The 25574-nt window shown below is 36.0% G+C and overlaps 1 protein-coding gene across 7 annotated transcripts in view; it reads left to right on the forward strand.

The window, feature by feature from the left end:
* The window catches only part of CSNK1G3 (casein kinase 1 gamma 3), a 70468-nt gene that overhangs the window by 12568 nt on the left and 32326 nt on the right, over positions 1-25574 (forward strand). For 4 of the 7 annotated variants that reach the window (XM_039733098.1, XM_039733097.1, XM_039733099.1 and 1 more), the window contains exons 2-5: positions 1361-1418; positions 3400-3815; positions 7594-7634; positions 18821-18890. In XM_039733098.1, coding sequence (XP_039589032.1) covers positions 3638-3815; positions 7594-7634; positions 18821-18890 — 289 coding nt within the window. In that variant the 5' untranslated portion in view covers positions 1361-1418; positions 3400-3637. Of the gene's footprint in view, positions 1-1360; positions 1419-3399; positions 3816-7593; positions 7635-18820; positions 18891-25574 lie in introns of those variants that run through there. The other 3 variants (XM_039733100.1, XM_039733104.1, XM_039733103.1) reach the window with 2 other exon arrangements.

A 25574-nucleotide genomic window follows, 5' to 3' on the forward strand; every position in this document is an offset into this window, starting at 1 on the left:
ACTGCTTATGTTACCTGAGGGAGCAGTTATGGTTGCATGTTTCATTTAGGTTTGTCATTCCTGGGCAGTGCAATGTTTTATTTATCTACTTTAATGTTCTCTTAATTAGTTTATTTAGGAGTAAATCTGGAATGTGAAAAAGGAATGAGGTAGATAGGAAGTTTGGTTTTTTAAAGGTGACTTGCACACTTGAGTATGAACATTGTCATGACAACACTTTGGAACATGTAAGCTTGCATAAAATTACGTTGGTGTTCCTGCTGTTGCTGCAGGATCAGGCATTTGAGAAATGTATGAATAAAGAAGATGCTTAAATGAACTGTTCTTTTATTCTGCCTTATGTAGTGTCCTGGAGAGTCGTTGTTGCTACAGAATAGGGTTCTTATGTGGCCTGCAGTCTTCAGTAGTGTTAATTCGGACATTTTCAAACAGAGATTTAGAGAAATGTGTAGATTTATAGCTCTAATCTAGGGATACTTCTGCAGGTGTTAGGTATGTGAGTTGTCAGTAAATTGAAACCCAGTTGTCATTTTTCTTACTTTTCTTCACTGTGCCTCTCCTTACTTTACATGCAGTCTCTCTACAGGGCTTGGAAAAGTCTATCAGATTACACAAAAAAAAATTGCAACCTCTGGTAGCTATTGTTAGTTGTGCATGTCAGTTACTCTGAAATTATTGCTTTCTTCCAATCTTGTTTTAATTTTTATCTTCAGTCTATACAGATTACAGATTTAGTTTATAATTGAGATCTAACTACTTTTTCTTCTATGTAATATAATTTTGACTTTTTTGGATAGCTTCTTTTGCCTTCTCTTTCTCTTCACACTTGGACATAGTAATTTCACTCCTATGATACTGCTTTGTCAACTTGGCTTTGATGGTGTTTGCCATTGTCCTGATATTTAGTCCTATATCTTTTTGAACAATTATTTAAATCCTAACAATATTCCCTGGTGTTGGGCTGAAGTTTGTGGTTTAAGTGTGCTCATTTATTTAGGCAGAATGAAAAAATGAAAATTAAACAGAAAATCAAGCTGTGAAATGAGGATGGCATGTTTTTCACACAGATTGCCCATATTGTATAGCAAAAAAATGATTTTGCAAATAATTTACGATGCTTACACTGTATGTATTCCTTTTGTGCTTCAGATGATGCACACCTTTGAATGATGTCTAACTTCTGAGCCTTAAAAATTGTGTTGAGTCTTTGAAACAAATCTGCTGCATCTTTCTTAATACTCTAAAAAAACTTATGCAGTTCCAAAAACTGTACTTTCATTTGGTATCAGAATATTTTACATGCTAAGTAATTGCGTGAATTGTAATTACATAAATATATCTTTTGATGCTTTTCCTCTAGAATGTGAGCATTATGGTGAAGAGAAGATACTGCCACCAACATTATAACACTGTCATGGGTAAGTACAATATAAATAAATATAACCATTAAAATGTTTTGTATTTTTAAGGTAAATACATCATAAAATATTGCACAGGAATTTCAAAATGAAGAAAGTCATAAGCACTGTCCTTATTTTGAGTTAGTTGCAGATAATTTTATGAGGAAAATGTAAGAGAACCTGTGTCCTGGAGAAACTATGACAAGGAATACTTGAATGTCTTCCTTTTCATATGTAGTATGGGAAAAATATGAGGGACTTCTGTTGGTTATTTAGCACATATCTTATAAAAAGGTACTAATTTCAGTTTATAAGGAAGCTTACCTGTAATGTAAGTGGAGTATCTGTTAGTTCAGCAGGAGTAAAGGGGAGGACATAAGTTAGTGTGTAATAGATTTGTCCATATAATAGACATTTCTATGTGTAAATCAAAATTGATGTTGTTTGTCATGTATTTGGTACTCTAAAAATTCTAGGATTGTTTATTCTTAGTTCTTTCTGAAAATGCCAGTAAAATATGGAAGTCTTCTTTTCTTGGGTCAGTTCCTTTGAGATCTGTGATTTAGAAGGTGACTTTAGGGTATCTGAAGACCTGCAAGATTGTGTAGTATGTGGCTGTCTTTTTCTCTTAAACACTTCTGTCTGTACCATAAAACACCACAGCTTTAATTACTCACTGCTGAAGTCCTTTTCCCTGGCGTTGTGCAAGTCAGCTTGGATTGTTATCTGCATTTGTGTTTTTTGATTGTTCTCAGAACAAGCTTTTCATTCCCCCTTTCACAGTGCTGTGGTCGCATTTCTTTGCCAAACAAATTTCCATGTATTTCATTGTTCAGGTAATAAGTTAGTCAGCTGTTGATTAATGATATTTAAATGTCATGTAGTTATAACCATGCTATAACTATGTATGACTTAGCAGATGCAACTATTCATATGACGGTTCATATTATTTGGTGTATTTTTCACTACTTCCTCTTTGATTTTTGAAATTTTGTGGTAAGCTGTGATGTGAGTAATAAAATTACTTTGTGAGAAGTTGTTTTACAAAATAAAAGTGTCTTCAGCTCAAAGTGTTAAAAATAAGCTCCTGGTGACTACTTTTAAATAGGCTGTAGCACGTGAAATACATTTTTCCAGAGGATGTTCTCCATTACTGCAGTGTATTCCCAAGATTGAAGCAAATGCAGGAAAATAATTTTGGACAGATATTTAACTCATTGTGGAATTTTGCTGATGTAGAAACTTCTGAATTATGGGGTTTTTACACCGCTGTCATTAAATAGAAAACAATATCCAGTGTTCTTATAGCTGAGATCTAAGAACAAGAGCTTTCTTGTGGTTCTTTATTACAGTAGTAAGATAACACTGTTTTTGCTGAAATCCATGTCAGAATTTGTGTCTAGGCAATGATGCTAAACAAGGGAGAAGGGAAGCAGGGAAACAGATTTATGACAGAAATACAGTAGGGCAGAATAAGTAAATATAGTGTAGTTTTAGATTCTGTGAGTTACTGAAAGAAGTCGAGTGTCCTTGCCATGAGTTTATAACTTGTGTTTCTCAGAAATTACAGCTCAAAAAATACAATATATTTCTATAACTTCAATAACTGTGCAGCTTGAGCATTTGCTTAAAACAGCAGATAATATTTGAGGGAAAATAAATAAAATGCTTTCACTTGAAGAGCTGGCATAAGGTGAAATGAGTGTGTCCAAGCATCAATTTTAAGTGTGTTTGTTCAGGAAGAAGTTTTATAGGGCTTTTTTGTTGCTTTTTAAGAAATAACTATTGCTTGAAGTGTTGAAATTTCACTACACTTGAGTCACAACAATATCACTTGCTGTTACATATTAGAAATGGAATTAACCTTAAAATAGTGCTTTTCATAGATCTGTAAAGCAAATATAATTAGTTATAGCTTAATTATGTGTCTAGTTGAAGGGAAAGGTAATTTTGTACAAGAATCTTAGTGTCTTGAATAACTTTGTTTTTCTTTTAACAGAATACCTCTGAAGACTAGGAAATATTGCTGGTGTCGTGCATTCTGGAAATACGTTTTACTACAGATACCACCAAGGCTTTGCAAACAGGATGAACATGCTGCTGTTGACTGCTTACTGACATTAACCAGCTGGGCATTTCACTCATGATGTTTTCATTCTTACCTCATCCGATTGGAATTTGCTTATACTGATTTTTAAAAATAGGAATAAATCAAGGTGGAGTACCGTAAACTTGAGATGGAAAATAAAAAGAAAGACAAAGACAAACCAGATGAAAGAATGGCACGGCCTAGTGGGAGATCAGGCCATAATCCACGTGGAACTGGTTCTTCAAATTCTGGAGTGTTAATGGTTGGCCCTAACTTCAGAGTTGGTAAAAAAATTGGATGTGGTAATTTTGGAGAACTACGGTTAGGTAAGATCCTCATTTATTTATTTCAGTTTACATGATTCAAGGCCATTTTTATGCAGTCTAGGCAAGAAAATTTCTCTATGAAATTTTCACAGAGCAGCTCTTCAAACTGCCTTTTTAAAGCTTCAGGCTGTGCAAGGTATATTCAGCCCATCTTTTGTGGTTTTACCCCAGCCAGTGCAAGCTTGATGACATGAAGAATCTGTATAGCAGGATACTTCCTGTGAATAAAATGTTTTCTAGCTATGTGCAGTGCTTTCCTAAATTCAGTCAGTTTTCTCTTCCAAGATGCTGGAAGTTACATCATGGTGATTGTAGCAGTCTTTTCAGACTTCCTGAAGCACTTTATTGAGGGGCTGAATATTTAGGGCTGAATGTAGGAGACACATCCCTGTCCTATAGGTCTGGCAGATCTCTTGGAGACACTGTAACCAGGTACTACAGAGTTTTTAATACCTATGAGCAAGGAAATTCTTTGGTTTCTTTTTTAATGTAGTGAGGCTAAACACTTGAGTTGCTGTTAAACAGGGCAGTGAGAATCCATCTGTTGAGAAAATTTGGGATAATTCAGTGACTCTAGTTCTCTGCTGAACAGATGGCTGAAAATCAGATGGTGGAGAAGGCAGTCTGAAAAGGACCCGTAGAGTTTTAAAGAATTTGGGCAGCAAAGCTGGAAATGCATTTATTAAAATAGACATGATGGATGTGTGTTTTGGAAGACTATATTTAGTTTTGTGGACTTGTATTTCCAGGATGGACAGCATGATTAACTAGGGTTTTCAAGATGTGTAAGTTCAACTATATGCTAATAGATACAGCTTGACACTTAATGGCTCTAGTATTGTTGGAAGGCTTGAGTTAAAGTGCTTCATGCATTAAATAGAGGTGGATTTCACTGTTAGATATTTGAGAGGATAGTGGGCTATATAAGTGCTGTTTCTGTTGATGATTGCCTGTGGTAGAACTAATACTCATTGCCCTTCAGACAGTATTTGTGATACAGTGTTTGCATAAAATATAATGTTTTTAATATAGCGCATTCTGGGGGCTGTCAGGATGTTAACAAGCTTAGCAAATTTATACTGTAGAGGGATTTAAGACAATATTGCTGCAGCTCTGACTTAGGACACTGAATTTTGCAGTCTCACTAATAGTTACTTTTGTTACTACTGTTATCAGTTACACAAAATTAATACATTTTGACATTTACAGTGTTGCATACATGCCTTTGCAGTCCACAAATCAAGCTGAAAAATTGCTCTTCCTCACTTGCTAAACTTCTGCATAATGCCTTCAAATCTTAATTTTTGTTTCAAACCTCACAATAAAGTAAATCAAACCAGCAAGATTAATTCTACATAAAGGCAACTGCAAACTAGTAAAGGTAATTTTTTGTCTGCTGTTTTGGTCACAAAGTAGAGAGCTGATTAAGAATTAATATCTGATTAACCTACTTACTTGCAGGTGTTACAGTGAAACAGTGTATTTTATTTTAAATACAATATTAAATTAGTTAATTAATTAATTACAGTTTCATAGTACTGACATAAAATAGAACAAGTAAAAGGAATAGGAGAGAGATTATGGGACAGTGTACTATCCTGCAACAGTCACCAGGACAAGTGCAGCCTTTCTGATTTTAATATCTGTGGGTTTTGCTTATATTCTAGATATTTCAAATCCCTATTTATTGTTTTTTGTGAGGAAGATGTTTGAAATGTAAGTTACCGAAAGCAAAAGTTAATATTGCTATTATAGATTCTGATTTAATTTTTTTATTTTTTCATTTGCTTTGCTATGGTATCAAGTAGTTCGTGTACACCCTTTCAACAAAGATGTACACAAGTGCTTAGATTTTTATATGCACTCCTGCAGATGGGAATATATTTTGAGTATGTGTCCTAAGGTTAGACCTGAAGGACTTAAAGGAGGAATAAAGTTGTAGAGTGATGAAGCTGTGTTCAGAAGATAAAAATTCAGTTATATATTGGGAACTGTTGTTCTTCCATCTGAGAAGAAATTAGTGGTCACACTTCAGTAGTGGTTTGCAGATCAAATGGGAAATTTGCTCTCTGTGGCAAATTACTGTCTGTGATCTTCAACCATTAGCTTGCAAAGGACTAAATTGGTTTGGATATTGAGCTGTTAATTTTAAGACTCTCTGTTATAGTTAAATTAAACTGATACAATTAAGATAAACCGGTAAGGTAGTAAGAGAGAATTTGTTGCTGTTGCAAGCGATGCATTATTCAATACCTGTTGTGTATTTATGGACAGATCAACAGTGGTGTTTTATATATGTGTCTGCTGTGTTTTAAAGAGAGGATTGTCCTCTCTGACCACATGGAAAGTTAGTGTCCCTTCTGATGCTACTTCAGAATAAGCATGTCATTACAACTTTTGGAACTCAGTATCCAGTTACTTAACTGTAACTGGGTTTGTTGCTTACTCAGAGTAGGTGATATATATAGCTAAGATATGGAATGAGCAGGGCTCCTGTGAGAGTTTCTGTTAGTGTCTTATAGATTCTAATACTATGCAAAGACACAGAAACAACTGCAAAGTATACTTCTTATAAAAATATAACTGATATGATCTTCGAATAAGAAATACTTAGGATGCCTGGATATCCAATCTAGTCCCTATATAGGGGACTAAGACCCCTTTTGTGGGTCAGATTATAGCATTCTGCTCATATTAATTATGTGTTGTTGTGAGGCCCCATCCACTAAGAGATGTGAGCTTTTAATGCATCTTGTTTCAGCTTTACAGGAGTACTCTATTTTTTGAAAGTATCATTAGCGCTTCATAGTTTTTGACTATTGGTGTAAGTCATTTGGTCAAAGCATGGTCATGGGTTCCATGCCTCTGTGAGGCAACTTTTAAGAATTGGACTCAGTGGTCCTTGTGGGTCCCTTCCAAATTAGAATATTCTGTGATTCTGTGTAACTGTCTTCACAGGGAACTTTTTAGACTTGGTCCATGTCTTTTCCCCATTTGATTTCTTTAACAAAACTGAGCTAAACATAGGAAATTCAGACCTGAGTAATACTGCAGAGAAAAAACGAGGATTATCATTAAGAATAATGTGTACTAAATGCATTTGAAGATTGTAAAGAAACAAAAAGTGTTGGAAGTGACAACTTAATTTATGCTTTATCTGCTGTTTTTTAATTTTACACCTATAAAACTTGTATAACATTTTAGTCATTGCTTACAGTTTGAAGTGATGCTTCTTGAAAAGTTCTTCTCCAGTTACAGAATCCCTTTTAAAGCAGCAGATGCAATTTCCAATTGGTGTAAGTCTATCAGGAATGTTGTTGTCTTGTCCTAAGTTTCAGCTTAGTAAATTACATAATTGAGGAAAAAAACAGTCCTCAATTCATTAACTAGTTAATTCTGATTTTAATTAGTGGCTGATGTTTCAAAATTGCATAGTAATTTAAAAATAAATTTCAAATAGTTTTCAGCAATAATTATGAAACTATCACATTCTGGTTATTGTGATTTAACAATTTTCAAGCTTTTTTACTACAAAAAGATCACAAATTTGGTGAAATATCTGAAACTGTCTGTGAAATTTCCACCTCTTACACTATTCAAGGAAAAAAATCTTTTTAAATTGAGGTATTGGATTAATGAGCCCATGTTTCCTAAGTCACTGCCAAAACACTAGCACCTTACATGAAAAATATTTTCAAGACTTTCTTGGTATTTAAATGGCATTTATTTGAACAGAAAAGCCAGTGTCTCACATTCTTGTTTTTATTCTTTTTTCAAGGCAAAAATTTATACACAAATGACTATGTGGCAATTAAGCTGGTAAGTTAATATTTTTTTTAAGGATTTGGGATGAGAAACTAATCAGATTTTTCCTTTCAGATGTTAATGGGTTGATTTATTTTATTAAAACCTTTAATAGTTTTGTATGATTTCATCGAATTAGATAAAAGCAACTAGTGATAGATGTAATTGTGTAGTTTGGCCATATTGAGTAAAAGTAGTTTTTAACTGTTGTCACTGTTTTCAAGGCTAAATCTGTGTTTGCAGAGTCAGTGGTGTTTTAATGCTGCTTCAAGGATGCTGCTCCGTGGCAGTCATCTTGGTAAATCCTTTGTTGTCCAACAAGTAGAGGAACAACAAGTTTACTGTGAATCTTAACATCAGGTGACTATAGAGAAACTCCAGAAATTCTTGAGGCTGCATGTGTTTTAATATCCACACTCCTGCCCCCAGTATTTTTCATCTCTTAACTGGTGGTATTTAGTACACTGAGATGTGTACATCACTTTGGTAGACATGTTTTATTTGCAATAACACAGCAGATTTGCTGTGTAATATGTTTACTTCTTTTGCAAACATGATACTTTTGGATATCCTGTTAATACATCATTGTTTGGCTTTTTCTGTACTTTGGTACCACCATATTTTGCTTTTGGATTTTTTTAACTTCTTGGTAAATGACTGTTTTCATAACTGAAGTATATCATGATTAACTTCATTTGTTTACTTTTTATCATTGACGGATTTTTAGGACAGGACTGCAGCTGATTTCTTGTTGCTGCAGTAGCACAGAACTTTTTACACAGCACAGTATGGTTTCATAAAGTGAAAGGTAAACTGTGGGAACAGGAATGCATGGCTTTAGATGAGAAACATGAAAAGCATTACAAGCATAATAAACTCCTGAAAAATACTGATGTCACTCTCCTTGCTTTGGGAAATACTTACTTTGGGATTAGTAGAAGTTTGTAAAACATGGAAATTATGGCTTGAGAGAGCAACATTGAATACAGTTTTGAGGGCTATTGAGTGTAAATCTAATTTAACACACATTTTGTTTCAATGTATCTTGAACTTACTCTGTATGTCTGATGAAAGTTGAAAATAGACTGAGAATTCTTCTACTTAAAGGCTGTCTACTACAAAGCATATTTAGAAATATGTTGCAAGGTAGTGGGGTTTTTTATAAGCACTTATTACTTAATCATGTAGAGCAAGGCCACTTTTTTATCTGGTCAGTTTTGATAAAAGCTTTTTTATGACATGCACAACTTAGCTTGGCTGCCATTACAACTGTTATAGCAACAGCCAGCTTGCCAGCTTGTCTTGGCAACATTTACTTTTTTTTATTTCCAATTATCTCAATCTTAGAGCTGCTTGTTCCCAGCTGAGTAAAAAGCTTGAAGCAACTTTTTTGAGTAACTTAGTTTGAAGTCACTAAAGAACCAATGCAATTAAGTATATATGTAATTTACTGTTAGTGCTGAAAGAACTCTGAGTATGAAGTGGACTTCTCCATTTTTCCTTTTACACTAGTGTCATGAAAAGCTGTAATGTCTTTGCAATGAAAAACAGATGAAGGAATCATAATGAAAATCAACACTGGAGCTTGCATCATCATAGTAAGATAAAAATACATTTAGTAGCAGGTAGAACTAGTGGATTCTTTTAATATGGTTCTCCCTTTTTTTGTTTCAGTATATATTTCAGGTACATACTTATTCCTTGACTGGAAGGGATTTGAGTCACAAGGTTCAGTCTGCTAAAAGCAGCTGCATTGAGCTGTGGGATTTATTTGGATTTTGTATTTTTTCCTGTTCTTCTCCTATTTGAGACAGTGCCAGGAGTTTTTTCTAACAGTTACAGATACAGTGGCTTATGATCCATTTCCTTTTAAAATGTAAGCTTTTACTTTTGTGCTTTCAGAGCAGTCATTAGGCCTATGCTTAGCCCTTGTTTTGTTATTGTAAATGAGACACTCTTAACTTCCTCTGTGTTTTGCACCTGTTGTAGTTCAAGTTTAGCCTTCCTGAATGGGGTTACTTGAATTAAGTTTATGTTGCAGTCTAAACAGTTACCCTTGGCAGATGTGGTTGTTGTAATCTCTCTTGCAGTATCCTAGTGTCATGTAGGCATGACACTAGGATACTGCAGTGTCCTAGTGTATTGTATTTGCATTCCTCATGGTAGCATTCCGGTTTTGACCTACTGTTGTCTTATGAGCAGCAGGACATCTCCTATGCCAGATGTTTTGTATATCAATGGTAACCATATACTCTAGTGCAGAAGGACTGTGTGGGTTTCTCTGAAGTGCAATGAATGGCTGTGTTTATGCGGCAGCTTTCAGGAGTACTTCTGTTGTTGAAAGTAAGTGTATTTTACAAGTGCTCTTTTGACTCAGACTTTTAAATTGTTTTGAATTAATATTTCCCTTGTGGACAAAATTATACAAGCATTTTCTTATGCTAATCATATATGTTATGATACTTAGGGCAACGTCAGGACTTGTGTAAAAAAATAGCTTAAGCAGTTTTTCGGAGTGAGGTTTGAGGGTCATACAACACATGCATTTTGAAGTATAATGTTTATACATAAATGCATATTTAATTTGGTAGAACAGCTACAGTTCCAGAATCTTCCTCTTCATCTGTCTTAATTCATTATTGCGTGTTCTGGTTGGGCACATACTCCAGTTTGAGAGGTCAGAATAGACTTTTTTGAGAACTATAATGAAACTTTTAAGAGCTGGGCTTTTACGACTTCAGTGCTGTGTAGTGGTGTTTATATGTTTCTGCTGGTCTTTTAGTATACAAACTGATTTCTTGTGATCAGGTGGTTCTTTAGCAATAGCTGTTTAGTGTGTAAATGCTCTACCTTTCCTGCTCACCTCTTCTTATTGTTAGATTTACTACTTTTATTATATGACCCTGTACTTGACTTAAACCCCCTATTCACTATTCAGCTTTTCCTTCTCCTTCATTATTTTTTCCCTTTCTCTTTGACATATTTCTCCACTGCTCAAACTTACCCGCTCTGCAGATGCGTAACCACTACCAAAAAACTAGCTAAAGGAATTTCTGCTTGAGCATGTCATGACCCATCAGTAGGGGCCATGATATTCATTATAAATTCTCATCAGTATTCAACAAAGACACTGGACATGCTTTAGGAAGCTCTTGTGCTTTTTTATGTGATCACCTTGTGCCCGGCAACCATCCCACTATTTGTACTTAAAGGTGTTGGCTGAGAAGCCTTTACATTTGAAGGCTTCCACAAGTACTGTGTAGCAAGCCTGTAATTTTTACAGTACACTTAATAAACCCTCAACTCCCTCAACACACTCTTAAAGGTGCTGGCTCACAAACCACATTTCCACAACTCCCCGCTCCCACAATAAACTTCAGTATGGAGTATGGAATAGGAAATTATAGCTGTGCTTTGCCCAGACAGAGTGAGGGAGAAGAGAAATAAAAGCAGAAAAGGAAGAGAACAAAAGCATATCATCAATCCTTAGATCCTGCCTTGGTCTCACTTGTATGGCTGGTCCAGAGATGGGAACTGTGACAGTGAAAGAGAGGAAAAAGAGAGCAGGGGAGCCCAGTCTGCTTCCTTTCATAGTTAACCTGTTGCTGCCTCTTACTCGAATGAGGTGTTTTGTGCTCTTTTGTTCTTGGATGCATAGCCAGCCCTTGGAGCCCTGCTCCAGGGAATGAGTGCAGGATGGGGAAGTAAGCACAAGTCTCCAGGTGGAGTAGAGAGTTGGCTCAGCACTGTGCTGCCCCACCTTAGTGAGACCCTCTCTTCCAATCACAGCTTTCCTGCCAGAATAATCAGAATGTTTGAGACAAAACATGCTTATGCGAGGTCCTCGTGGCTCAAACAGTGGCTCAAACATTCCTTACTACTGGTTGGGCATACGGCTCATCTTTGATTGTGGTAATCTCTGTATACTGGATGCAGGGCTAGGAGAGGGAGGAAGCAGAAGACAGTATTCAGCTAGTCAAAGTTGCAGAAAAGGGTTATGCTCATCATTAAAACCAGAAGTCCCACCAATATTCCAGTCCCCATTTGTGTCAAACACTTTCCTCACCTCATGATTTAAAACCAAAAGAAATCTGGTGTCCAAGGCTTGATTCATTGAACAAGTTCTTTGGTTGCAGTGTTTGGAATTGTTCAGCAATCTGGTCAGCAGCTTCCTTCATCTTTGCTCAGGCCTCTTCAGTTGAAATTGTAGCATTGTGAATGGTGACAGAGCACCCCGCTTTGGCGAGGCTGTGCATCCCGTGTAGTGCTTGTTCAATAATGGGTATGCTGACAGTGCATCCATCTCGGAGGAGTTGTCAAATTGAACATTGATAGGACACAGGGAAGGAATTCAGACACCACATTTCCATCCAGCATGGTATTCTAGTGTTAGGAATAACATTTTTCACCTGAACTCCACCAGGCCAACCCCAAAGGCTATATATTTCATCATTCTTCAATTATAATTTTCAGTAAGATTTAGGATAATTATTTGTGGCTCTGTGCAAGCTAATTCCTGCCATCCGGTACTAAACTGAAAAATGTACAGGTTGTTGTTCTGTTAAAATTTTAGCAAGTACAAGTATGTCCATTCAAAGTTCTAATACCAAGTATGTTTCAGGGGAGGTCTTCAGGTCAAGTGTTACAAGTACTGTCCATCACAGCAGATAATCTTACAGGCAACAGAAGGAATCTTAATTTCTTCCTGGGTGGAGCAGGGCATGGCAAGGCAAAATCCTGTGAAGCCTCCATATTCTTACAAATTCTTGTATTAGCTCCCAAGCTGAGTTGGAGACCTATTACAGTAGTTCTTGTTTAACAGGATGAAAATAATAGGACACATTGCTGAAACATCTCAGGTCAGTATTGCTAGGTACAGATTATGAAACAACAGCAACATGAAGTCAAAATACTTGATGTTAACATCAGTCATTGCTTTGCCATAGTTCTTGTAGGAAAAGGAAGAATGCCTTGTTCTAAACCAGTGGTTGAAAAGAAGGTACTATCCACTGGTGTGAACGCAATATTCTTTATCATGGGCATTGATAGCTATCCACAAGTAAATGCTGAAAGGCTTTTGAAGTCACTGCTGTAATAGTGAAAAAATCTGTTAAAACTGATTGTCCTGGTTAAGTTTATTTGCTTAAGTTTAATTTGATCTCTATCCTTCCTTTTGTGAAATGATTCCATTTCCTGTGGCCCATTCCTGTACCACTTACCACTGGAGGAGTAAAGTGGTTGCCATTGTTTCATTGGGTGGAATTGGGTTTGGGTAAATACCTGAACCACTGCTTTAAAACTCTGTGCTTTTGCCTGTGCCTGAACTAAAAGCTTCCCCTGGATTAGTCTGAACCTCCATATTTGGGGTGGGAATGTATACAGCTTCTTCCTTTTTCTCATTTAACTTACCCTGCAATAACTTTGATATTTTGGTTCTGGTATATGGCACTATTTTGTAGCAGTTTGCTGACCCTGTCCATCATCTCTATTTTCAGTTCTAACTAGTGGTCCAGAATCCAGATTCTACATCCTGCAATTCTTCATGAAAGATTCTCTCATACACATCCTGAAGCTGTGCTGGAAGCCTACTAATGTGACCATTTTTGACAGGAAACATCCCCTCTGCCTTCAGCCTCTTTTCCTGTTTGCTCTCAGCAGCAAGCACCTCCATCTCCTGAGGCCTGCTCTCCCTCTCCAGGAAACCTAAACCCCTAGACCAATAGGCAGCTCATTGCATGAGGGACCAGGACCCTTAAGGACCATTTACCTGTATGGAAAACCTCAGATTCTCAGTATCCCTTGGCCTCCTCTTCTGTAGCTTTTTTTTGCTCTACAGCAACTGCTGCCTACACATCTGTCTTTCCTATAGCCACTTCTATGGCTTCAGCCTCTTCCACAGCTGTTTTTGTCTCCTTGCCCAACACTCCTGTGGTTCTCTCCTTCTCCTCATCTCATCCCTCACTACTTTTGATTCCTTCACTTGGGTGCATCACTGTCTTTGTTTCTAAAAACCTGGCAGCCTAATCTTCTTAATTTCACATGCTAGTTCCTTATCTGAGCATTTGTGTAAGTCCTTGTACTCCCAAGACCAACTTCTCATCCCTGCTGTGGTACACAGCACATCTCTCAGTATTTTCTTCTGCTCTGTAGCCTTGCAGAGCTCAAGGTGTAGTAATTGAGTAAGATCTCTTTCTATATTCAGTAAAGATTCCAATTTTGTTCTTTCACTTTTCTCTTTATCCAAACATCTCTGGAAGTGGTCAGCTGAATTTTCATGGATGTTTTTAAGAGCTCAACCAAGACTCTCAAATATTTTTGCAAATTTTTTGCAGCAATTTGTCTCTCTTTTGCTATCTAAGCATTTTAATAAAAAAAAGTCTCTCATCTTGCTCTCTGTATGAACATTTTTGTAAAGAAGTCCACCAAATTTTATTGAAATGTCTCTCTCTTTTTGCTATCTAGACATTTTGGTAAGGAGTCATTAATCCTTTTATCTTTTTGTGTTGCCATTAGCATGACACACAGTACTCCACATATGAAGATGAGCATAGGTCATACTTTCCCATAAAGGGAAAGGGGTCCATGCTTGGAATTTCCTGAGCTGTCATGTCCTGCTCCTCCCTGTTCCTGATCCATCCTGTACCCCAGTCAGAGATGGAGGTATCTGAGCCCATCCCAGCTAAAAATAGTTCAAGAGCTGTTCAGTCCCTCTCAGCCTCACAAGAGTCCTGTCTGTGATGCCAATTTATTGTTACAAGCCATTGGTAGAAATGTGATGTTGTAAATTCTTACTGGTCTAAACGAAGCCACCAGACCACACGCAGGGGAGCTCTTGTGCTTTACTGTACACTTGTTATAACTCTGGAACCCCCACTATTAGACTCCAAAGGTGTAGACTACAAACTCCATCATTTTGTACAGTAGGGGGAAAAATTTGACAGCTGTGCTTTGCCCAGGCCAAGCAAGCAACGAGAGAAATTCAAGTGGAAAAGAGAGGGAGAGTGAAGAAGTTCACCATCTGTAGATTCCTGCAGTCAGTCCTGCTGCATGGATGATCCAGAGCTGGGATAGCAAAATAAAGAAAGGGAAAGATACAGAAAAAGTCATGAAGGGGCCCAATGCACTTTCTTTTATATTTAACCTGGTGCAACCTCTTATGTAAACTAGACTTTTCATGTTATTTTGTTTGCACATCCACAGGCAGCCTTTTGAGCCTTTCTCTGGGAAATCAGTTGGGAGGGACTGAGGAGGAGCAGGAAGCTGGCTCAGAACACTGCTACTCCATCTCCATGGGACCCTTTGTTTTGCTCACACTTTTCCTGTCATAACCGTCAGAATATTTGAGACAAAATGTGCTTATGCTTAGTACTCCATGGAACTGCTTCTGGAAATACATCAATTTTTCTTTCTTTGGGTGAAAGATAGGAAGTTACAAAGTTGTCTTCACTGCTTTTTAAACTGTAATCTTTAATTGACCGATTCACTAGTCCATTCATAACATTTGAATTGCTAAAATTCAAATCTGTTATAAATGAGGGTTATGTGCAGAAAGCAAGTTGCACTTTGTTTTCAAGGTTGTTATGTTTTTTCTCTGTCTTTCGTTTTTAAGGAATAACATTGGTCTATCTGAAAAGAGTCACACCTTTTCAGAATCGCTCTAGGATATGTAGTAAATCCAAATCTAGTACAAGTCTGTTTAATAGACTGGACTTTTCCTGTAATGAACCTACTTCTTAAGAAAATTTTTTTCCTGAAAATGGCTTTTGTTTGCTATTGCTTACAAATATGTAAAGCAGACACAGAGCATAAACTCACTAAATTACTAAGACATGAAAAGTAGGTACTAGCTGTATGTTTATATTGTGTTTTGCCTTATTAGATGTCTAGACCATTTCTAACCTTACAGTTCAAGTAAACTGCTTTTTCAAAGCCCCTTTAACAGGAAGTAACTTGAAAATTGAATAGTATCTTATTCCATGTATTTGGGAAAAAATAATTGTAGAAAGAATTAATAATGAACTCGAAACAGATTTCACATTTCAGGTGTCTTTATTATTGTGTTTGAATGTATAAATATGCCACAGAAGAAAAAAGGGGGGTAAAAATCTCTCTGACCAACTAAGGAGCAGTTGTTTCTGTTGCTCAGGTAACAGGGGCTCAATAAGCTGCACCTTAGTTCTTTGATAGCAGCAAGACCCCATGTTCCTCATTTAGAGAGACGTGGTCTTTTGCAGGGAAAAGAATTTGTCTGTTTTAATAGTGAAGCTTTGAAATAATTAGATGTGAATGTAAAAGCAATGTAGGGAGGGTTGTATACAGAACTTTGCAAATCCTGGAACAATTTTTTCAGGATACTTCGGTGAAGACCTGGGCTTACTTAAGCAAAGAAAATACACTAGGGTTTTTTGGTAAGAGGAGAAGTTGGCTTCAAGCCACTCTGGGTTTAACAGGATGTTTGAACAGTTATGAATTACACAGGCTTTTTTAGATGGTGAAATGTACCAACATACCAGTGAAACCAAAGAACTATGGTTTACCATTTCTTTTCTTCTTACTGAATTTTTCTTTTAGACTTGTACATACAGTAGTGCATTCTTCACTCTTGCCTTATGGTGAAAGATTACATTTAACATTGTTTTGTCTTGATTTATCTTTTTCTGTCCTTTGTAATTTATATGTACTTATTGTGTACTGTAGAGTGGGATGGGCAGAAATAAAGTAATTGTATCCTAAGAGGTTATTGTGCTTGCCCTTTTACAAGTTTTGTTGAACAAGATGATGTCTTCCTTTTGCATGTTTGGAATGACAAGGAAGCTGTCTAAGCCATTTTACAAAAATAAAGCAATTCCTAAAGGCTGTAGTTCAATAAATGAACTACAAGTGCACATTGCCGTATTTTTTTCCAATTTTTCTGGGGGGTATAAAAGTGTTTAATTGTCTCTGTGCTGAACAAAGATTTAGTTTCAGTCTTTGGGTCTGTGTTTGACTGTTTAAGGAGATTGCTGTCTGGAGCTTTGTCAGGTCTGTTTTCTGCTGATAGCTGGGACAAGCAGCATTCATAAGAGGGATGTGTGTGTCAGAAATTGGAAGCTATTTCTTTTGCCTAGAATTTTTTTTAATCTATTCCTGTAAATTTAATACATACAAGCTGTTTTTCATCATTTTAATGGGACCATGTTACAACCATGAGGGGTTAAGTTGTTACTATTACCACCAATTGAGACAAAACTGTATAATTGAACAAAATTAAACTTCCTGTAAGCCAGGGTTTTGTGTTGTTATAAGAAGCAGACATGCAGTGTTTTGTGGACCAAAATATTTTCTTCTTAGCTGGCAGAATCCTAGGTTTTAATTAGGCATTAGGTGTGTGTGTATTTTGTAACTAACAGACTTGTATATTACAAGCAACCTAATTGCTAAACTTATGTTGTTTCCTAAAAGGTTAAAATATTTCAAATCCTTTATAGTGGGTTTCCTCATACCTCTGAAAGCTGAGTCTTAAAGGTTGATAGTTGTGCTGATGTGCTTTGACCCATGTTTACACAAAAGTTTTTTAGGGAATATCTCTCTTCAATACTTTACCTTAAATTTCATGTGTCCTGCTCATAAACTGTAACTAGGCCTTTGGTAGCCCAGTTAGTTTTGCTTAGTAGTTAATTTTTTGAATAATAAACACTTGCTTATTTTAGGAAATTCTTGCTCACTTCTCACTTCTTTACAAAAAATAGTGTTCAGTTATGCTGGTTGCTCTGGAGTGTAAAAAAATACAGTAAATTCTATTTGTCTTTTGCAGAAACTGTTACATCAGTCCTTCTTTACTTTTGGGCATTCACCTTTGGCATCCTGGCAAGATCAAATGCATAAATATACACTGTCAGGGATTTCGGCAGCAATAGGAAACAACAAAGTCTTGGAGTGAGATGGGTTGAGGAAGAAGACTGAATTTCTCATTTTTGCACATTGGCTCATAGTTTTTGTGCTGTGAATGTGACACTGAGAAACAACACAGGTTTATAAACTCATAGCTTTAAGATGATGGTGTGAGGAGAAAAATGAGCACTTTGCCCAAGCTTTTCCTGGAAATTGATCTTCAGCAGTATCAGTTATTGCTGATAACTGCATTAAGAGTTACTATGTACTGCAGTTCTAGTAGTTACAGAATTAGTTTCCAAATTATGACTGATGCGTTGGGAGATCACAGAATGAATTAGGCTGGAATGGACCTCAGAGAGCATTGAGTACAGCCTCTGACTGAAGACCACCACATCAGAATGTCCCTCAGTGCCATGGCCAGTCTTTCCTTAAACACCTCCAGGGATGGTGACTTCTCCTCCTGGCCAGTCCATGCTAATGTCTAAGAACGCTTTCTGTGAAGAAATTCCTCCTAATGTCCAACCTAAACATTGCCTGGTGGAGCTTAATATTAAGATCATGTTACATATCATAAGAAAGAAGGCGTATCTTCTAAAAGATGCTCTAGGAAATTAGTTCAAGAATCTTGTGCTAAAGAAACTTTTTTTTGCAAAGGGAGATACTCAAAAAGTTTGGGTTTTCATTTAGGCTGCATGTGTATTCTTCTGCTTAATCTCATGTCACTTCATTTAGTTCTGCGAGACCCTGACACATGGGCATGTTGAACACTGAAATGAGATTTCATTAATGGGCGTAAACCACAGACTTATTCTGGGGCCTTTCTTTTCGCTTGTTCTGGATTTATAGTTTGGAATGGTGATACTTGGTTTCTGCTAAGCTGTTACTGTTTATTGGAAGGATTTGGTATTTTTTATTAAGATCATAGGATAAGACTTCTTGTAAAGATACATCTCTCAAGTATTAGGTATTTGGAGTTTTTTTTCAATCTGTTAAGCTGCATATTACTGCCTCTTCCTGAGAAATGTAGGACATACCATCCACATGCTTTGGAGAAACATACTAATTTTTAGCTATTCCATCGTGTGTCTGTTACTTGATTTGCATGTTGGACTCTGGCCCAGTGGAGCAATACAAGACGTAAATATCCATATATGCACTAGTCTAACCTGAAGGAGGTTTAGTTTTCTCAGTTTCTTAATTGCCAGTCATTTCAGAAGAAACATTCAAACTTGTGTGGCATGGAAGCAGTAGGGCTAGTTTGGCTGGTAGTAGGTTAGTGTATTAGTTTTTAGGCTTTGTTTTAAATGTTGTTTTTGTTTTTAAATCAGGAGCCAATGAAGTCGAGAGCACCACAGCTACATTTGGAATACAGATTCTACAAGCAGCTAGGATCTGGAGGTAAAAAGCAGTATAATGCATTTTACTGTGATGTAATCCAGGGACAATTTTTGGCTGAAGCTTTCTTGTTTAGAGGTATAAATCTATTTAATAAAGTGTTCTTTAGTACTTAAAGCATAAAAAAAGCCTGAGGAGTTAGTTGGATTAGTGTATAAATTCCATTATTATAACATTTTTTTCTCAAGTGTATCTATGAAGTCCTTACTATTTAATAAATCCTACCTATCACAGCATTTGTCTGCATACAGGTATACTTTAAACTAAGACTATTCCCTGTACAACTCCTTGAAAAAATAGTGTAGCTCTCCAAACTGCTAATCTACTGCTAATGTATTTTGAATTAAAGTTGATGTGATATTCAAATAGTTTCAAATTCAGTTTTACTTTTATTGATACAGTATATATTGCTGCTTACTAGTTTTAAACCTCTTAAATACCTCTAGGAGAAGTTTAAATGCAGTTTAATATTTGAATTTCTCATTTCACTCCACTTGGTGCTTTTATACCCAGAAGTACTCATATGGTGGTGGCCTGAATGATCCAAGTGTCACCTTTTGTTTTTATAGGTGAGCGATACCTAAAACTTCTCACATGTTTTTGTGCCTTTCACAACACTGCATATAATCAGTTAGGAAAATGTGAAATTTCTTACCCCGGTAAAGTGAGTACAGATATTCTCTAAATCAGCTGTAATTTAGGAAAAAGAAATATTTTGATATTTTTTCCTTGAAATTATTCCTAGAGTAGGTCATGTAATTAACTATTTTTCCCATTTTTTTACTATGTAGAATTTTATTTTATGAGTGGACTACTAATAGTGGTTTTCTGCATGTGTGTTCAGGGGCTTTTTAGCAAAGGCAGCCTGGAATTTGTAACAGTGATTTTGAATGTGCTTAAAACAGAATAAAATCCTACTTAGTAAGAAACGTTGTCTCTAAAAAGAAATACATAATGAACATGCCCATATTACTTTGATTTTTTTTTTACCTTGAATGTGTGTGTGTTATGGTGTGTTTCAGTACTTTTTAATTACTATTTTCACCTTTTTCCTTAAAATTTGGGATCTTATGCTCATTGCTGCACTGACTGAATAGTGTTTCTCAGGTAGCTTTCAAAAGGTCATGCTGCTCTTTTAAAGACTACATCTGGTGAAACAAAGTTTCTAGTATGTTCCATTGATATAGACTTTTTTTGTTGCTGTACTGTGAATGCTTTGCAACCAGGAATTTTTAGAGATTACTTTTGGTAAAACACAACATTGTCAATTTCTGTTTCTAGATGGAAAATAAAGTTGTAGATAGGTAGTCAGAATCTTGAGTCTATATAGTTGTTGTTTGGAGAAAGTCATCACAGTATGGATGGTTTTTTGTAAGTAGTTTCAAATTGTCAGCATACCATAAACTAGCACTGTGAAATAGCTGATGAGTAGAAAGCTGAGATCTTAAGTGTTTAACTAATGGAGCATGACAACCCACGAGTTAGGTACATTACCTGTCTGTGAATGTAGAGGTGTAACTATCTAAAATTGCAAAGGAGCTGCGTAGTGCAGGTAAGAATAAAGACGTAATGTCTAATTCAGACTGCAGAAATTAGGCAGTGCTTCTCAGAGGTAGGAACCCTTATAGGAGTATTTATGGGGAAAATGTCTTAGTGAGCATAAGTATGTTCACCTTATTTAGTGAATAAGACTGGGAAATGTGTTTAATGTAAGAACATAGTCAAGTCATAGTTATCCTGCTTTACTTCGGGTATCATTCAATCTTCTTAACCCTATTTGCTGATTGCAGTAAATTTTATGTCTTTCTCTGATGCCTTGTTGAAGTACTGAAAGGGAGAATCACCTCTCTCATTCTTTGCATGAAGATGAGGTTACCTTTAGGGTGAAAATGCAAAGATAGAGCTGGTGATTTAATAAGCATCATCAATATTTATGAAAAACTTTGTTACAGACCTCCTTTGTTTTTACAATGACCTGCTTTTGTTCAAAAGTGAAAGCCTCTCCCAGCACAGAACCTTGAAAGCTCCTTTGTGAGCCTTTCTCTGGCGCTCCACTTGAGGCCTGTTTTAATGGGTTTTATGGGAAAGGCTCATTGTGAAGAAAGTAATTTTCTTCTTCCTATCTACATAGAAGTTAAAAAAAAAGATTCCTGATTCCTTATCTTCTGGCAGCAGTCACTTTTTCTATATTTTTAGGAGTTGGGCTCTCAAGCCGAGGAAGTTATCGAGCCTGTGATTTTCAGAAAAAAGGTTGCAGTATTATGTAGTTTCTGTTCTCATGTAATCTGTGACAATTGGTTTTAGATTACTGATTTTTTGTGACATGCATGTTTACTGTCAAAAATAGATTGAAATAATTTTATCTCATGAACAGTTGAAAACATAGTTTTGTTAAGTTGATCCAGCAAGTGATAACTTCAGGAAGCGAATATGTAAACCTCCTGTGTAAAACAGGTGATAGTGGGTGAAAAAAAACTTCTGCCAGGTCTGTCCATATAGACAGTATTGCTTTATGGGCAGTGGTTGTTTTTTGATCAGAGAGAGATTGAAAGAAGTGGTCTTCAGTATGCAAGTTACAGAAGAGTCTGTCATAGGAGATACAAAAATAGCTGCCGTTGCTGGAGGAAATTTGGAGTATTGTAATTGTGAAGATAGAAGGTTTCTCTGAAACCTTCACAGATCTGCATCATACTAGAAGTTATAATTGTTTGAAGCTTTCCATCTTTTAAGCTTCTAAAAATCTATATTTGTAGGCTTTCTTACAATGAAGTAGTCTTTTCTTTAGCTTTTTTGCACAAACTTGTAGTAATTTGGCTGATAGCTTTATAACTGTGTGGACTGTATAGTTTGCATTTAATTGTACTGAATTGCACTTCCTGTTGTTCTCCTCATGTTTATGTTTATGCTTCTGTGTTAATAGCAAGTGACTACTAAACTATGGTTTCAGAAGCAATTGGGGAAAAGGGAACTGTACTCCCAGTCTTGTAGCAGAGCCATTTTTTTCTGTAAAAACCCCATGATTTTCACAGATAAGAACTACAGATTCCACAGTTTATGCTACAAATTGCCTTATGCTTGGTGTGAAATAACCCGAAGCGTAAAGGATAAAATTCCTTTAGGCCCTTTGAAATCCCACTTGACTTGGAGGTGGCAGGAGGAGGAGGGAGAGGCATTAACAAGTTGAATTCTTCTAGAAGAAAATGAGGTTATTTTCTGGCAATATCATCCTGAAAGCAAGTAAAGAAAATGTTATTCTGATTACAGATTATTTTACCTTCAAACCCTTTTTAACAGAGCATCTTTAACAGAGTACTTCCTCTAATCTTGTAGGCATCCTCGATGAAAAGAGTAACATTTTGAAATGTTATGTTTTCTTGGTATTTCCTTATCTGCAGCCAATATTTGTCTACTAAGTCTGTTTATTTATTTTTATGGTACTCCTTTTTCTTCCTTTTCTAATGACCTTGTAGCTTGGATTTTTAAAAAAAATACGTATTTGTGTTATTAATCTCTGTGCTTAGTCATGTTGTTTTGTGTCTGGAATACCACGAAGATGGAAGACATTCCTGACTGAAAAAAAGATCAGAAGGTTCTTTTGTAGTTCTGCTCACTGAGAAAAGGAGAAAATAGGTATGAAATATGATAGATATGCAATTTTTGTATACAAGACTTAGTGTATAAAAAGGCTTTGGAACTGAGAGTATTAATTCTTTGTATTTAATAAAAAGTGGTTTTGTCTTGCATGAATAGGAATTAACATTTCAAAACTGCATTCCTTTGGAGAGGATCTGCTCAAAAAGAAGGCCTAACTGTAACTTCACTTTTAAATGTGCTCTTTAAAATGCCTGTGAATGTGCAGTAACATGTAGGTATTTGTCAGAAAAAAAATGTGAAGAATCTTTCTTAAAGAGGAAATAGTTTCAGTGCTTTTGGGCATTTTGAAATGTTTTAGTTTTTTAGGGACATGGACTTCAAACTTATTAAAACCAACTTTGAAAATTAAATATGCAGTTTATTTTAGTTTCATCATTATTTAGCTTTCATTTAGGTTTTATATATGAATAGAGATTTTTATGAAAATTGCTTTCTTTTTTCTGTGATAATTTTTTCGTTCTGTAACTATGAGGGTGTTTTTCGCAGGGAGTTTGAGATCATTAGTCAGTATGCAGAAGTTTCTAGTCAATTGAATGAGGAACATATGGATGAAATTTAGCATCTCTGCTTCTAATAAATATTATTTAATGTGTATTTTCTTAATATGCAAATATGAGAGGTAAGAAAACTATACTATCATAAGTGCAGTACTCCAAATAAAATGATTGCTGAACCTGAAATTGCACTAAGGCTTTTGGAATTAATAGAAAACAGTTTTGTATTTTTTTATTGATTTTTGAATAAATCTTTTATGCTATCAGCCTTTCTTTGCATGATTAGAAGATAAGGTGTGGGTGTATTTCATGCACCATGCTGTAATTTAACTGACAGATGGGTATTTACATTATGGTTCAGTTTCCTTTTGCAGAAAGGAGTCAGTAAATGAAAGAAGCTATGTGTTACTTGTTGAAGAGCATAAAAAACGATTCGGCTTTCATTGTCTGATTTTTCTAATCTCTCTTATAAATGGGTCATTATCATAATGACTGGGAGCTTTTGCAAGTGAATGAGAACTCTTTTGTACTTACTTACCTGACAAGTGGAACAAAAGAACAGCAAGCAGCTTCTGCTGCTTAAAGTGAATTAGTAGATCTCCTGTTTATAATGCTGCTGTTAGAACAGACTTAGAACACTTCTTGTTTATAGTAGCGAGGGGTATCTATTATTAGATTTTATGGTTTCATTTAAGGTAATTTCTGAGATCACATATCTCAAAACTGGTCTTAGATCTGTTCAGCAGTGGATTAACCTACTGGTGAAACTGCTGTGTTAATATTTCAGACAATGCAGATGCTCAGTATTATAAGTCAGGTTTTATTTTTCTTAACTTTTGTACATCTGTTCTTTTACCTGAAATCTAGTTAACACTTCCCCTTGAAAAACTGGAAGCCCTTAACTTTTCTTACAGGGTCATTACTATTGACTAGTCAAGGTATGAGATATATTTGTCTACAGTAGGAAAAGGTGTTGTATTTAAGAAGGTCATGGCTATTGTGAAATGAGTGCTAAGTATTGCATTCTGTACCTGAGCCATTGTGGTTTGGTACCAACATTCATGTGATGTGTTCTGTATTGGTATCTAAAAATACAGTTTTTGGTTTTGAGATTGTGAGAACCTGCCTTTGACACAACGGAATCACAGTACTTGGACAGCTGTAATTACACAGTTACTGTTGGATTAGTGATTCAGGAAGATTTCAGTGTGGACATAATGTGGTTTTGGCAGATACTGTACAGTAAGTGGAGTCTGCTCACCATTTTGTAGTCCAGCTCAGTAGAATATTTATTGTAGCATTTAGAACATGTCTGGATTTGCCAAATTGATAATTACATTTTGGTTTGGGAATGTAGCAGAGTGAGTTTGAAATACTTTGAATTTCTGATTTTGAGGGGGGCCCGAGTACCATAAGGCAAGAACACTTCTTTGTTGTAAGGTGCCTTACACACAGTTTAATGTGGACTAGTAGGTTAAACATTGCTGTTTATGGTTTTCTTTTTGGTGTTGGAAATGTGTTTGATGGGCTGAAGGCCAAGAATGAGGTTCAGTTCTTGAGTATTTAGTGTTTTTTCCTCTAGGTAAAGACAGAAATATTTAAGGTGAGAAAATGTCTTGCTTCGTTTAATTTCACTTCAGGCTAGCTTTAGCTGGTGTGTGAGATCTGCGTGTTCAGTGACAGCTTTTAATTATTTTTGTACAACTATACTCAGGGTATGGGATGTCTGAAGCAGATTTTTCCCATGAAAGACAAGCTATCTTTTACGTTTAAGACAGTTACAGGTAACTTTCACTGTCACTGTGAGGGCAGTAGGATCTCAGATTGCTAGTGATACCATGTCTACTTCATCCCCTTGGCCATAGCCACCTTGCCTTCCACTTTAGCCTCTGGGAGAAAGGGGAGCGCAGCATGATTTCATTGTGGCATATTAGCATCTGTATTCTGCTATAACTCATCCCAAGACAAAAAATTCAGTATAATAATTTCTTAATTGCTTTCTCAGTTGGCAGACTGTAACGTATTTAACTAGATTGATATTCTATCATAACATGAGGAAGTGTCTCAATAGCAAGTCTCCTTGAAAGTGTGCTAGAAACAAAGCACTACAGCTAGATTATTGTGTCAGGTGATTGTTTTTGTTTATGGATCTTCTAGAAACAACTTAAAATAATTTGTCTCATTCTGTATTTTTCAAAATATTTTGGGATTGATGTCTTGCTGCTATTATAGGATAAACATGAAAGTTGTGAAGGTTTGAAGCAAGTTGGAAAAGATTTTACGGGAAAACATGAACATGACGTGCAGCTATATTAACTGGATGTTCCTACTACTTAGTTAAAACAGCAGTAATTTACTCGAACTTCAGTTTTTAGAGTATTATGTAATTTTTAAAACAAGGGTGTTATGTTTCTAATAATTAAGGACAATATGTATTGAAGACAAAATATCTAGCTGTCAACTACAGAGTTAACGAGTAAGTCAGTTCAGGGTAGTCCTAGTTTGCATATATAAATAACATTTTATCAGTTCTTACAGA

Source organism: Passer montanus, unplaced genomic scaffold (assembly GCF_014805655.1).
Source record: "Passer montanus isolate IOZ18808 unplaced genomic scaffold, ASM1480565v1 scaffold83, whole genome shotgun sequence".
In the NCBI taxonomy this organism is placed as follows: Eukaryota; Metazoa; Chordata; class Aves; order Passeriformes; family Passeridae; genus Passer; species Passer montanus.